Raw genomic sequence first — 13,729 nt, forward strand, 5'->3', positions numbered from 1 at the left:
AAGTGTGCTTGTAGGTCATCAAATCTTGTAAATGTACCCTGGAAGGTAAATAGTAACAACACTGGGCAGCACTGTTTAAGTGCATGTTCTTAAATTTAAAAGTGATTAATGGCATTTCACAAGGGATGCAACCACCAATTATAATCTTCCTATTCCGAACATCAATTATTCTAAAGGAGTTAAAATAGTGGTTAATGAAATACTTCACTTAGAATGGTTCTAATTCGTGTCCTTTTGAATTAGTAATACAAGTACAAATAATCTAAATTTGTTAAGAGGCAAGTGATTATTTTTGGTAATTTATAAAATATATATGTGTGGACATCCCATTATGGGTCATTTTTTTCCCATTGTAATTAACTCATTGCCCGCTATTGACATTGATAGATGACCAATTCATTCAAAGTGGGAGTCAAATTGGCAGCCAATAAGTTCAATGCTTTTAACTCATTTTTATGTTTTTGCTGTTGGTGTTTGCGATACTACATGCAGTGTCCAAGTAAAAAATCTATTCCCTGACTAGCATATTATATGTACGTATATGCATAGACTTCTTAATTATATTGATGGGTCACCTCTGTCATACACTTCCTTTAAGTAGAAGGCCTGCCCACATCAAGAGGAGTTATTCTCAAACACACGCACCCAGCGATCTAATGCCGGATTTAGGTTGAAAAAGTATAAAAGTTATACCGAATACAAACAGGAAGGATTGTCTCATGAGTGATTTGTTCAAGGATTCAAGATAATTATTATGTTTTTCGTACCATGCATGCATAAAAAAATCAATGGGAGAAATTAGCCGCTGTGGCATTGGTGTCCTAGTTCGCAATATTCACGTAAAATACCTAACTGCATGTTTTTTTGTTGTTGTTGCTTTTAACCAAAAATCGAGACTGTTTTACCTCCATACCTATACAAAGTTCAGAGATTTAAGCATTTATAGACAATAATCTTAAACGGAAAAAGCTCTTTTTGGTGATAAGGCGGCGCTACAGTGGCTTAAAGACTAGCAGTACATTCGACATATTTACGTAAAATAAATGCTAACTGCCCAGTTCTTTGCTCTTTTAACAAAGAACTGAGACTGTTTTACGACCATATCAATGAAGAATTCAGGGATTTAGGCATTTATTCGCAAGAATTTTCAATATAAAAAGCTCTTTGTCTGTGTTTCCACTTGGTCAGCTTTGATGGAGATTGGTCCCCTATTAATTGGCCCCACGCCCCGTGTCCCGTCAATATCATTATAAAGTCTACAGTATATTTTAGCGTCTAAATTAACTTGTTGCTTCCAGTGATGAGGAGAGATTTTCGAACTCCAATGAAATGAACTCTCGCTGTCATTGGCAGCCAACTTGTTAAATTGAGTTTATGGGTTCTTTTTATTTAGATCATGTACCCTACGTTTAATCCTACACTGCAAAAACACACCTGCTTAAAACTAGTTAAATTCCCTTGTTTTCAGTGTAAATCTACTAGAAATGAGTTAAAATATCTGCCTGTGCTTCATGTGAATTTTACTCTCTTGAAATAGGAAATATGTCTATCTGAAAATAAGATTAACAGACTTATTTTAAGCAATACATTAGTATATTTAATCCTAAAAAAAGATTTGAAATGTTGAAATGTTCTTGATTTAAGAATAGCTATGATTCAAAATATGATTTGAAAGATTTTTTTTTTTTTTTTAAATTTAGGTTAAAAATTACCAACTTTTAGATGTATGGGCTTAATAAGAACAAAAAGTAATATTTACTTGTAAGTGGAATAATCTGTTGCATTAATCTGTTAACTTGTCTTTAACATTCAACACAAGATGGAGAAGATTATTTGACTAGATTTAAGAAAAGTATTCCGTTTTAAGCAAAACTGTAACTTTTCAGTTTGGTCGATTTTAGCGGCGCCGGTGGACAAAAGTAGTAGTGTTTTGCTTTCAGGAAGACTGGGTTTCCCATTATCCCCGTTATTCCCAAAATCATCAACGAATCAAAGATCAATCTTCCGGTCGCCAGCAGATGGATTAAACAACATTTCTTCCAGCGGCTGTGTGAAGGACAAATAATAATAAGGTAATGAATCCAGTTGTGGCTAAACAACAGCTTATGACGGTTAGCAACTGTGTGGCTTAGTGTGGCCAGAACTCGTCAGGCATGGGGGGGACGTCACGCCAGCAGGTGAAAGCCGGGCCAATGTTTATTTTGTATATCCTGGTAGCCTCTGTTTTTTTTACCTCCTCAGACAAAACTTTTGGCCTCTTTTGTTGCTCTGCCAACTTTGCAGCATTCGCACGAAAGCGTTTGTATCGACATCCGTCTTTGTAATGAATGGGGGAAGGGGGAAGTGACATATGCCGTTAAGCAGTTAGCACATTGGTAGTTTTTTTGCGTGGCAGGGTTCCTGCCACCCTCCTCAAAGTTAATTAGTGCCGGTGAAAGCGATACAGACCACCTCAAGATATAGAGGTGCCATTAAACTAGTTGTCAGTCCACATATTATAACAAATGTTATGAAAATATTTGATAAAGGTTGAAAAGTTACCTAGTGTTGCTTTAAGACGTTGTAAATTTGCAGTGGAATCCTTCTGATTGGAATGGGTATTGTACGATGCAAAAACACACCTCCTTAAAACTAGTAAAATTCCCTTGTTTTCAGTGTAAATCTACAAGAAATAAGGTAAATTGTTTGCCACTTCTTCAAGTAAATTTTACTCACTAAGATTTCTTGAAATAAGAAAAATAGCTCACTGATAGTAAGTTTAACAGATTTCTTTTAAGCAAAAAGTTAGTATATTTAAGCTTTAAAAAAGCTTGATTGTCAGAAATGTTCTTAATTCAATAATAGATATTGGTCAAAACATTATTTGAAAGCTAATCTTTCTTTATTTAGAGGAAAAATGACCAACTTTTAGATGTACAGTATAGGCTTAATAAGAACAACAACAAAAAAATTACTTAAAGCAAATGGTATAATCCGACACATTAATCTGATAACTAGTCTTTAACACTCAAAACAAGATGGAGACAATTATTTGACTAAATTTAAGAAAAATTGTGTGATTAAGATGATATAAATGCTAAACCTCAGAGCTCACTCATAGATGATCAGAATTGGCTGCATAAGACACTGATCGGATCGGATCACCCCTACATTTTATGTCATTTAAATGGTAAAATTAGATTTGGTAGACCACTTTACCAATTAAACTCATAAATCAATGTAGCATGTATGATTTTCACTCTAAAATGGTGAGGCAAATCAAACCTAGGATGTGAGCCGTGACAAAAGTGGTTTGACACCCAGGTTTTAAGATAAAATGTGGAAAAAATGAGGCATTAGGAGCACTTTGCAGATGCACCTAGTGTCCGGGTCTGGCCCCAGATGTTAATTAAAAGCTCAGTACAGTGAAAGATGCCTCGGCAACTCACACAATAAACATGAAAGCCACATGTGGCTTGTGAGTATCATTCCAGCAATAAAGACAAAGCTTGCGATTGCAGCAACTGCGCATTAGAGTAGCGTACATTTGAAAGGCCGACACGCCGGGGACACGTTAAGTCCAAGAAACATTCATCAACTCTAAAACTCTCTTTCCCCTGCAGTTTTTGTCAGCTGCACCTATTTCGCTTTAGTGCACTTCAGGGAGAACAACCAGCCAGCGACCTCGCACTGAATAAAAGGCGAGCGGTTCCTCGGCGTGCTGCACTTACGGCCTTTGGCGACCCGCGTTTCGATGTGGACCACGTCTGACTCTCTGTCCAGCCCCATTACGGCCCTGACGGAAGGAAGACAACATGGAGAGTCTTGTCATTCCGCAATCTGTAATCCATAATTGAACCAGTAAATGAGTGCCTATTATATTTCAATTCACCAAAGTAGGAGACCAACAAGGGAAGAGCGGAGTAAACAGCAGGTGATTTAAGCACAGAATGTACCAGTTTAAAATTACTGCAATATTGTTGGGCTTACAACAAAAAGACATGCTGTTCTTCAAGGTACTGTACAACTGTGAATTATTATTGAATGGTGTTCATGCAGCAAATTAGTCCACAATGTTCTTTCAAAACAGCAGCATGATGTAAACATACATAGTGCACACACGTCAAGGTACATTTACTGTACTATGTACAAAGGATTATTTGGATCATCTTGAGAAAAAAGGAAATGACAACACTAAATTATAGGTGAATAAGGTTATATATTTACAAAAAAAGAAAACTGTCATTTTAAACTGGTTTAAGTTTGCATTTAACTTATATATATATTTATTTACATATTTTCAGGGTAAAAACATATCCATCCATTTTTATCTGTAACACTCATCCTCATTAAGTTAAGTAAAACGTCATGTTTACAAAAAAATGATTTAAATAAGTAAATCGAAATAAAGGCTGTATATTTCTTGATTAAACTACGTAATGAAAATATTTTCACGAGAAAGTCAATTATTCTCAAGAAGTTTCATTTCCATCCACAGCAGCAACAGGTGTGACGACACAGAGTAAGAAAGGGAAATAAACACGCTAGTATGAATATTCACTGGCTTGTTTCCGAGCAATTTGACTACCTGACAGCAGCGACAAAAGCTGTGTTGTGTTTGTGCTCAAGAGGAGGGAAAAAAAGGACAATATGTGAACATGACTAGCATTTGATCTGCTTTATAAAGGGGGACTACCTGTATAGAAGTTGATGAAAATAAATACTTTTTTGCAATACAGGTTGTCCCTGAGTTACAACGTACCCGACTTACGTGATTTTGACTTTACGACGCTGGAGTCTTGTCCACTATTTTGGCTCCAGTCATTTTTTTTTTTTTCCTAGTCGCGTGAACAGTACCTTATTGTACCTCACAGCAGGGCTGTCAACAGACTTGCAGGGGCACGGGGACAAGAGACCATTATAGGGCACCCCCATCCTGCCACCGACTTGTCATGACAACATAATATGCAGTACTTTAACGCTTTGCAAACAATGAGAGTGTAATTTTCAAATTATTTGAGATGGACAGTTAAATTTAACAGACCGTAATGTGATGTGACACAATATAAACAAATAATTTCCATCTATTGTTCCCTGTAGGCTACAATACAATGCAACTGAGAGTGCTAGTCCTGCATGGTAAGCAAAAAACAGTGACTACTAAACATCCTGCCCCCTCCACATCCCTGGGGTTATCAAGCCCTCAAACAGTGATGCGCCTAGGTTTTTTGACAGCAAAGTCATTTATAACATCAGTGAAATCCAGTTTTTGAGAAAGCTCAATGGAGAGCATGGTGTTACTGGCATCCCCAAGGGGCCGCTGTCCCTTACAATATGACCGGCTTTACCAATTCGGCGCAGACGAATAGGTGTGCGAGCGTAAGGGGGTGAGATAGGAGTTGATGAGAGCTGTTGCACGGTAGCGCTGAGTTGAGTGGCTGTGAGTCCCACATTATTAATAAAAGCTCCAGCAAAAAGCCATCCGACGTGTCTCTGCGTTTTTATGCACATCGCCACCTTCCTGAAGGAAGACCCGGACGAACTGACGACAAACGAGCCAAGTAAATTGCAGGTCCACTCCACACCGTTTCCTCTCTTTGACATGTCAACGACGCGGTGCGTTCAGGTACAGCACACAAAATATGTCCGCAACATTAGAACCCGATTTACGAGATTATTACAGGTATTATTATTATTATTAGGGCTGTCAAACGATTAAAATTTTTAATCGAGTTAATCACAGCTTAAAAATTAATGAATCGTAATTAATAGCAATTCAAACCATCTATAAAATATGCTATATTTTTCTGTAAATTATTGTTGGAATGGAAAGATAAGACACAAGACGGATATATACATTCAACATACTTTACATAAGTACTGTATTTGTTTATTATAACAATTAAGCAACAAGATGGCATTAACATTCTGTTAAAGCGATCCATGGATAGAAAGACTTGTAGTTCTTAAAAGATAAATGTTAGTACAAGTTATAGAAATTTTATATTAAAACCCCTCTTAATATTTTCGTTTTAATGAAATTTGCAAAATGTTCAACCAAAAATTAAACTAGTAGCTCGCCATTGTTGATGTCAATAATTACACAAAGCTCATGGTGCTAAAACCCATAAAATCAGTCGCACCCAAGCGCCAGCAGAGGGCGAAAAAACACCCAAAAACACAAGTAACAAGTGGACATGACACTTTGCTGTCATTTTAATCTGTTTGAGCGGGGCATGTGCGTTAATTGCGTCAAATATTTTAACGTGATTAATTTAAAAAATTAATTACCGCGCGATAATTTTGACAGCCCTAATTATTATCATTATTTTATTATTCTGTTTTTTATTAATAATTTGTTTTGCTATGTGTAATTGTCATTTGTAATAGTACCAGCAGTATTTATTAAGGATTTAGCGTAGGTTTTTGGGCTGTGGAACGAATTAATGGAATGATAATGTATCCTGCTCGATATTTGACCATTTCGACTTACAAACAAGGTCCTGGAAGGAATTAACTTCTTATGTAGAGCTACCGCTGTACTTAGAGGCCAGCGTAGTAACAGAACTCGTTCGTAACTCGGGACCACCTGTATTGTATCACTAATCTAGAACCTTTTTCAATTGAAATTGTTTTCTAGTCAAAATGTTCACTCAAAACGACGTATTTTCCCTTAAAAAAATGGAAACCTTTATTTTTTGAAGATGATAACCTCAATGTGTAACCAGTCTTTTTAGTGTAGAGCTAATACTTGATGTTTGTGTGCTTGCGTGTGTCTTGTCATACCAGTAGAACCTTCCAAGCATCACGTTGTCGTGCACGAGCTGCCACTTCTTTCCAAAGTCCATGGAGCTGTAGAGCTGCAAGATAATAGCTGCGGTATTAACAGCAGGGAAGCAGATAGCGAGCAACCGCCCCGCAATCAAGGCATCTATCTACATGACAATCCAAGCAATTTGACAGAGCGGATCTATTCTTAAAAGCCACCTTGCTGTCGTGGCTGTAGGCCAGGATCCAGTTCTCGTGCGCCGGGTGGAAGAGAAGGCTGAGAACATTGAAGCTAATGGGATGCTTCTCGAAGCTCGCCCCCTCGTCCGAGCTGATCAGAACGGCGCTCTCCACCTCAGGGTCGCTCAGCATCATTATCTGAAGTACAGAGGAGGGACGCTGCATTAGAGCCACAGTCGTCTCACGGCAGTTCAGAGAACTTGAGTCGGTGCTGTAATTTTGTCAGCCGATTGCACGATTGCTTTAGTCATTCTTCAACATTAATGGAAAACCATGAAAACCAAGCAACAGTTGCCTCAATTGCAGATTACCACTGAAAATTAAGGTTATTAGTTAACATAAATGAAACGAAATACCCAGAAGTACATTTGAAAAATACAATTCTCCAAACAATATAAAATAACAAAAATATTTTTTTTATTTAATGGCTGCCATTTATTAGCAGTAAATACATTTTATCTGGAGGGGAGACAAGGGCAGGCATTGAGTTAACTAACGATCCCTTACTGAAACATTTTGTTTGCAAAACTAAGAGTAACCAATTAAACAATAGACAACACCGAGTATGAATGACTTGAAAGACGGTTGCACAAAATATTTAAGCATGCAAATCGTGCATTCCTTTGTCTTGGAGAAAATAATGTTTAAATGCTGAAAAACTGTTGTACCCGTTCAATATGTCTTTCTCCCTTCTCTATCTGGGACTGAGTCGAAGCCCCCTTTACTTCCTGGGTCCATTAAAACCTCTTTCTCCAATAACTGCGCATAGCGCAATGCGTAGCCAATACACAAGTAGGCGGGATAATCTGAGATACTCGTAACTGATTGGCTAAAATAATATTAGCATTTTAAAAAAGTCTTACAATGGCTATTTAGCTTAGTTCCGGGAAATACTGGCTTTTATTGACATTTTTCTCCACTCTTCCACATCGGAAAAGCGGAATTTCTGTCTTTTCACTTCATTAAACAAACTTGTTTCCATCAGGAAATCACATGATCAAGGTCTTTCATATTCCTTTTTGGCCAAAATGTCTTCATTCATAAATGAAAAGGTCATGGTCTTTTGCGATTGATTTCAAATGTATTTATTCCGGTTTTATGATGGCTGTTCGGTAAACTGAAAGCGGTTAGATTTTAGACTACGTTTGGAGCAAACCGGTGTTGTTTTCATCAACGATGACGATAACGAAAAATTTTCGTCAACGAACTATTTTTTTCATGACAATAACGTCACGATGACAAGCTAAAAACGTGTCTTGGGGGACTAAAACATGAGGAAATGGATGCCAGTTATCGTCTGACGAGACGAGAGCGGGATGAAAATTCGCGTTAATTTCCGTCATAAGTTTCCAATGTGTGACATTTTCTTAACGTACGTTTGGTTAGCACTCATTTTAGCAGTTTGGTTGTTTTACTCATGTGACGTGCTGTGCCCCCCTCCACCCCACACACCGGTGAGTAAGCGTGTACCCATTCCTGGCTCCTTTTGTGAAACGTGTCAGGTGCTGCTTTGAAGTTTTGCTTCATCTTGGCTAGATCTGCCATGTTGCTTTAGTCTTCTAAGGTCTGTGATGAGTGAGCATCACACACAAAACTAAATTGTAGCGTTAGCATAGCGTTTGCGTTAGCATTTAGCGCGTTGAGTGTCTTCTTAAACTCCTGGAAAACGTTTAACATACAGTTCGTGGCGTCCAGGTAGGTTTAATTAATTACAAATAATACGCTGTTTTCCTGCTAAGTGTGTATTATCATCATGAAGATGAAGGTGATGTCTTTGGAAACTACAGTTATGTGCTCCCCTGTCAATGTCAAACCTTTTTATTGATTGACTTATTCATGGACTAAAACTAAAAGCTTATTGATGGAAGTATTTTGAGTTGTAGACGAAATCTAAACGTGTTTTCATCCACTAAAGCCAAAGGAAGATGAACGTATTTTGAAACACTAAAAAATGACAAAGACTAATAAGTGTTAAAGACTAAGACGGAAATTAAAAGGGCTGCCAAAAACAACACTGGATCAAACAAAAATCTGATTTCTGTAACGTGAGTAAACATAAAGGAGGATGAGAGGATGAGACAACCTTCCGTTTGTTGGTGGGGCAGACATAAAGGTAGCTCAGCACGGTCCTCGAGCCCACTTTGTCATTGAGTTTAGTGTAGGTGCTTCCATAGTCACTTGACCTGCACAAAAAAACACACGGTGTAGAACAATAACAGCAGTTTTGAGATATAAACACACATTAAATAAATAAATAAATAAACAGGTGTGTAAGTGTTCCCTATATTTTTAACAGCAGTATATTTCCATCTTCTGTTTTATCCAGAAATATCTTTTTTGGATCCCCCCCCCCCCACCCCCCCCCTTTTGTAAAATACAGTGTATTTTTATTTTTTTTTTCATGGAATATTTGTGATTGCTATAAAATTATGCCTTTAGATACAAGTTTAATTCTTTTAGCTTGTAACTCAAAACACCCTTGATATTGAAATGGCAATGTCAATTTTCTGTCCAAACCTTGCTTCAAACATTTATGTAATGGCCATTTCACAGAAAAAAATGATAAACTGTAATAATAATATCTTTATCTAACATAGAGGTATGATAAAATAATGATACAATTCAAAACAATCTAAGAACTAAACTGTTATTGCCAACTTTTTTTTTGTCGTTGATTCAATTCAATGGTTTTAGTTCACAATCAGCTGAGTTTACGGCCACCATATAGTTTTTCCAAACAACGGCCTGTTTCTCGAAATTGCTCCTATAGTCATTTCATGAGGCACCACTTTCGGCCCAGCTCTACCTGTGTTGTCCGAACCAGGTAACACTATCCGTCCTTTTAGGTTCCCTTCTACCAGTGACAACTCGACAATAGTCATTAAAAAATTTAGGGGAAATGTATAGCCATCGCAAACATAAATTAAAGCCCCTTTCACACACTCCGAAACACCTGGGATATTGTGGGATTTAACCGTGCAGCAGTTGTATGTGAAAACAATATCCCAGGTCGACTGACACGAAGATTACGTGGAAGGGTTGCGTCTTAGTATAATGTCTGGGACTTTCCCAGGAAGCGGTGAGCGTGAAAGCAGGCGTTAAATTCCTGGGTCACAGCACGATGTCTAATGACGTACAGTATATATCATGGCAAGCCGATCGTCACTTCCCCTACTACTCTACTTTCGCTACTACGGAAACAAGGTGGTCCTTCAAGGCAGAAAACAACGGAGGGATGCGTTCCAGGGTTTATTAAATACATATACGGTATATAAGTATTTGATACACTGCCAATGGGTTTTCCCATTGGCAGTGTATCAAATACTTGTTCTCCCCACTGTATGTTACTACCACCAAGATCTGCGCCACCTGCCCGGGCCCGTGCCTAAGGTACCACGGCCGCCTTCCTACTCGGCAGGGCCTGAAGCGAGGGGAGAGAGCGAGCCTCTCCACGTCACGGGGCACCGGCAGGGCCGTGTCTCCAGGAGAGGGACGGATGGATGCGTTCAATATTTTATTAAATAGAATAATTCACACTATCGCTGAAAAGACCGAAAAACACAATGGGTCCGGGACAGTAGGTCGATGGGGATCAATATAATACTAACCTACGCGGTTGGCAGAGAGCCGGTAAGACAAAAAAACAGCCAGCAGAATTCTTCCTTCCCAAGCCAGCGAGATTCTTCCTTCCACCCTTCTCTTGGATCGCCTGGGCTTAAATACAGTCTTGATGAGCTTGACTTGGCTGCAGTTATGACGTCGGGAATGCTCCATCCGGAAAAAAACACGATTTGACCAAAATTGTGACAGCCGATGCCGACCAAATAATGACGTCATTTCCGGGTTATAAAATTGCGCCAGCAGCCCTCCACGCACAGAGAGCACGGGACAAGTCTATGAAAGTGTCCAACCTGCGTCATTCTTGGGACATCTCTATATGCGTGAAAGAAATGACGCGAGTAAATCCTGCTTCACTTTACACAGGAATTTCCCTGAATATGTGTGTGAAAAGGGCTTAAGTAATAAGCATAATTAAAACACCTTTTCATTACTCTATTATACAATGGGTCTTTCAAATAATTAAAAAATAAGCCACTTCGTATTGGGTTTATTCCAGTTTTTTCTTTATGTTTTAATAGAAAGGGACGCTGGTCTAACGTTTGCATATATACTTCTCTGAATTTTTGGCTAACATGTCACTTCATGGTGGTCTTTGATTGGCTAATTAAAGATCCTCCCATGTGCGCAGATAGCAGCACCTATGGCGAATCAGGCGTTAAAGCATTTTTTTTTTTTTTTTTTTTTTTTTACCAAACCCTGGCAACTGAGATGCACCTGTCACTCAAACAGCAATAGTGTTGCGGCGAAACCAGAGAGTCACTCACTAGGTGAGCGCTGTGTAGTGCTTTGTCGTGCACATTCATAATCAGACACGATTTGTCATTTTAAAAGAGCTGTCAGTAAACTACCGTGGTGCCGACTGACAGCATATGAAAACATTATTTGCGAATTTTTGTTACTTACTTACTCACTGCACACTCCCCACACATACTGCTTAGGGAGAGCTGGAAAAGGTAAGTAACACATTTGCAAGCAAAGGTTTATTTATATCAATTTGTATATATTTCCTTTTAAATGAAAGTTGCTCATTTTCAACCTTAGGCTTTTCAGAAGTAGTCATCCAACAGAGATCATTGTATGTTGTTAGCCGCCATTGTTAGCCAGTTAGGTGAGCTCACTATTTTTTGTACTTAGGGTGTGTGGGTGCGTCGGTAGTCGTTGTCCTTATGTCTACTTCCGTTGTTTTCTTTTTGTTTATGTGTTATAGCAATTGACAATGGTGTTTTCTTCCATTTGTACAATGGGGCAAATAATGATTTAGTCAACCACCAATTGTGCAAGTTCTCCTACTTGAGAAGATTATAGAGGCCTGTGATTGTCAACATTGGTAAACCTCAACCATGAGAGACAGAATGTGGAAAGAAAAACAAAATCACATTGTTTGATTTTTAAAGAATTTATTTCCAAATTAGAGTGGAAAATAAGTATTTGGTCACCTACAAACAAGGAAGATTTTTGGCTGTCAAAGAGGTTTAACTTCTTCTAACAAGGTCTATTGAGGTCTAACGAGGCCCCAAATCTAGGCAAAGTGGGTTTATAGACCAGATTTTGGACTGGTTTCCTCTCAATTTACAGGTTTAATCATTTTCTTTTCACTGCTAGTCTTCGATTTGATGGGAGGAGTAACTAGTTTTCTTAGTGGAACATTGACTCGCACTTGGTATGACGGAATACAACAGACCAATGTGTAGCGTGGTCTCAAATTTTGACCTGTCTATAAAACATGCTGTCAAAATAAGAAGAATTTTGAATGGGAATTTGCTAAATTATTAGCTTGCTAGTCTAGATATATTGGTGTTGAATTTGGGGGAAAAAAAGCTTTATCATCTAATACCAAAGGGTTTGGTGAATCCACATATGAACCTCTGGGTTCGGTACCTTTGGCAGGGTTAAGAACCACTGATTTAATGTATCTAATACACCAATATCATCCCATAATAAGCTATCCAGATGGCAATAAGGGACGAAAAGATAATGGATAGCACGCTTGTCAGTTAGCCTGCTGTGTTCATATTTCTCGCGCTAGCGTTCGACTGCAATGTACTGCATTAGTGGCTTTCATCGTTGGCCATTTGCATTCCTGTTGTGGCCATTGGCGTTCGTGTTTGTTTTTCCTTTCCCAAAGTGTCAGGAATATGCCATTTGCCTGAAATTTCTCGGCCCACATATGGTACTGCTGTGCAACGCCCATAAATTTTTTCATCACCAGTCGCCAATGCACTCTACAATGCATTGCTATGATTTCATTGGAGACATCATGAAAGTATTCCTTGCGAAACCTGGTGAATTATCTCTTGGGTTTGTTCAGTCACATGTCGCTGTCACTTGTCCATGTCTCTTCCATGTGCACGCGTCCATGACAAGGGTAAATGCGCCTGTCATCCCAATCCTTATAAATCCCAGTCCCCAACGCTGCCACCACCATCAATCCGCACTATCCGTTCTACCTGAGTGCCTGCAAATATAATTTCACTGCATAATTGGATAGATACCCAAGCAATGTCTGCTATCATTGTCTGTGCTTTAATCTGAAGTGTCCCATTTGCTGTTGACATTGTTTTCAAAGACTTACCCCCTAAACACATTTACGCAGCCTAAGTGCTGCTTTCAGATGCCACATCGGAATGAGCGAGAAGGAAAAAATACATCTTATGTGATGTTATTGCATGGTGAAGTTGATTTAGCAGAAGAGAGGCAGTCGTTTGAAAACACAAGAGGACCTCACCGAGTCACCGCATCGATCCAAACATCACGTATATCGCCAGCGACTGTGGCTGGAAGCTATTGTGCCCATAAATCATTTATGCTCTTATCACAGAAATCATGCACGCCCACATTTTCTCATAACATCTACAGTATGTTGTTTTTTATGTTTTTTACCTCCAACAAATGCCTTAGGTGGGCACTAATTTACTTAGGGGCACAGATTTGTGATGCAGACTGTGATGGAAGACCTCCTGTACTCTATATGGGTATTTCAAAAAGGCGTCAGGCTGAGTGTAAATCTTGCAGTGCCTCTAGTGAAACAGATATTAATTTGAAACTCTATGGACTGATGTGTTTCACAGTGAAATGAGTTCTCTTCTGTCTGTGACAAGGCGTGCGGGGAAAGAAGGGACCA

General features: G+C 38.7%; 1 protein-coding gene across 2 annotated transcripts in view; it reads right to left on the bottom strand.

The window, feature by feature from the left end:
• sorcs3b (sortilin related VPS10 domain containing receptor 3b) overlaps nt 1-13,729 on the bottom strand; it is a 144,640-nt gene that overhangs the window by 73,472 nt on the left and 57,439 nt on the right. The window contains exons 3-6 of one of the 2 annotated variants that reach the window (XM_057848541.1): nt 9,071-9,170; nt 6,967-7,125; nt 6,766-6,839; nt 3,711-3,775 (exon numbers count right to left, since the gene is read on the bottom strand). In XM_057848541.1, the coding sequence (XP_057704524.1) occupies nt 3,711-3,775; nt 6,766-6,839; nt 6,967-7,125; nt 9,071-9,170 (398 nt within the window). Of the gene's footprint in view, nt 1-3,710; nt 3,776-6,765; nt 6,840-6,966; nt 7,126-7,655; nt 7,742-9,070; nt 9,171-13,729 lie in introns of those variants that run through there. The other variant, XM_057848542.1, reaches the window with a different exon arrangement.

Source organism: Corythoichthys intestinalis, chromosome 10, assembly GCF_030265065.1.
Source record: "Corythoichthys intestinalis isolate RoL2023-P3 chromosome 10, ASM3026506v1, whole genome shotgun sequence".
In the NCBI taxonomy this organism is placed as follows: domain Eukaryota; kingdom Metazoa; phylum Chordata; class Actinopteri; order Syngnathiformes; family Syngnathidae; genus Corythoichthys; species Corythoichthys intestinalis.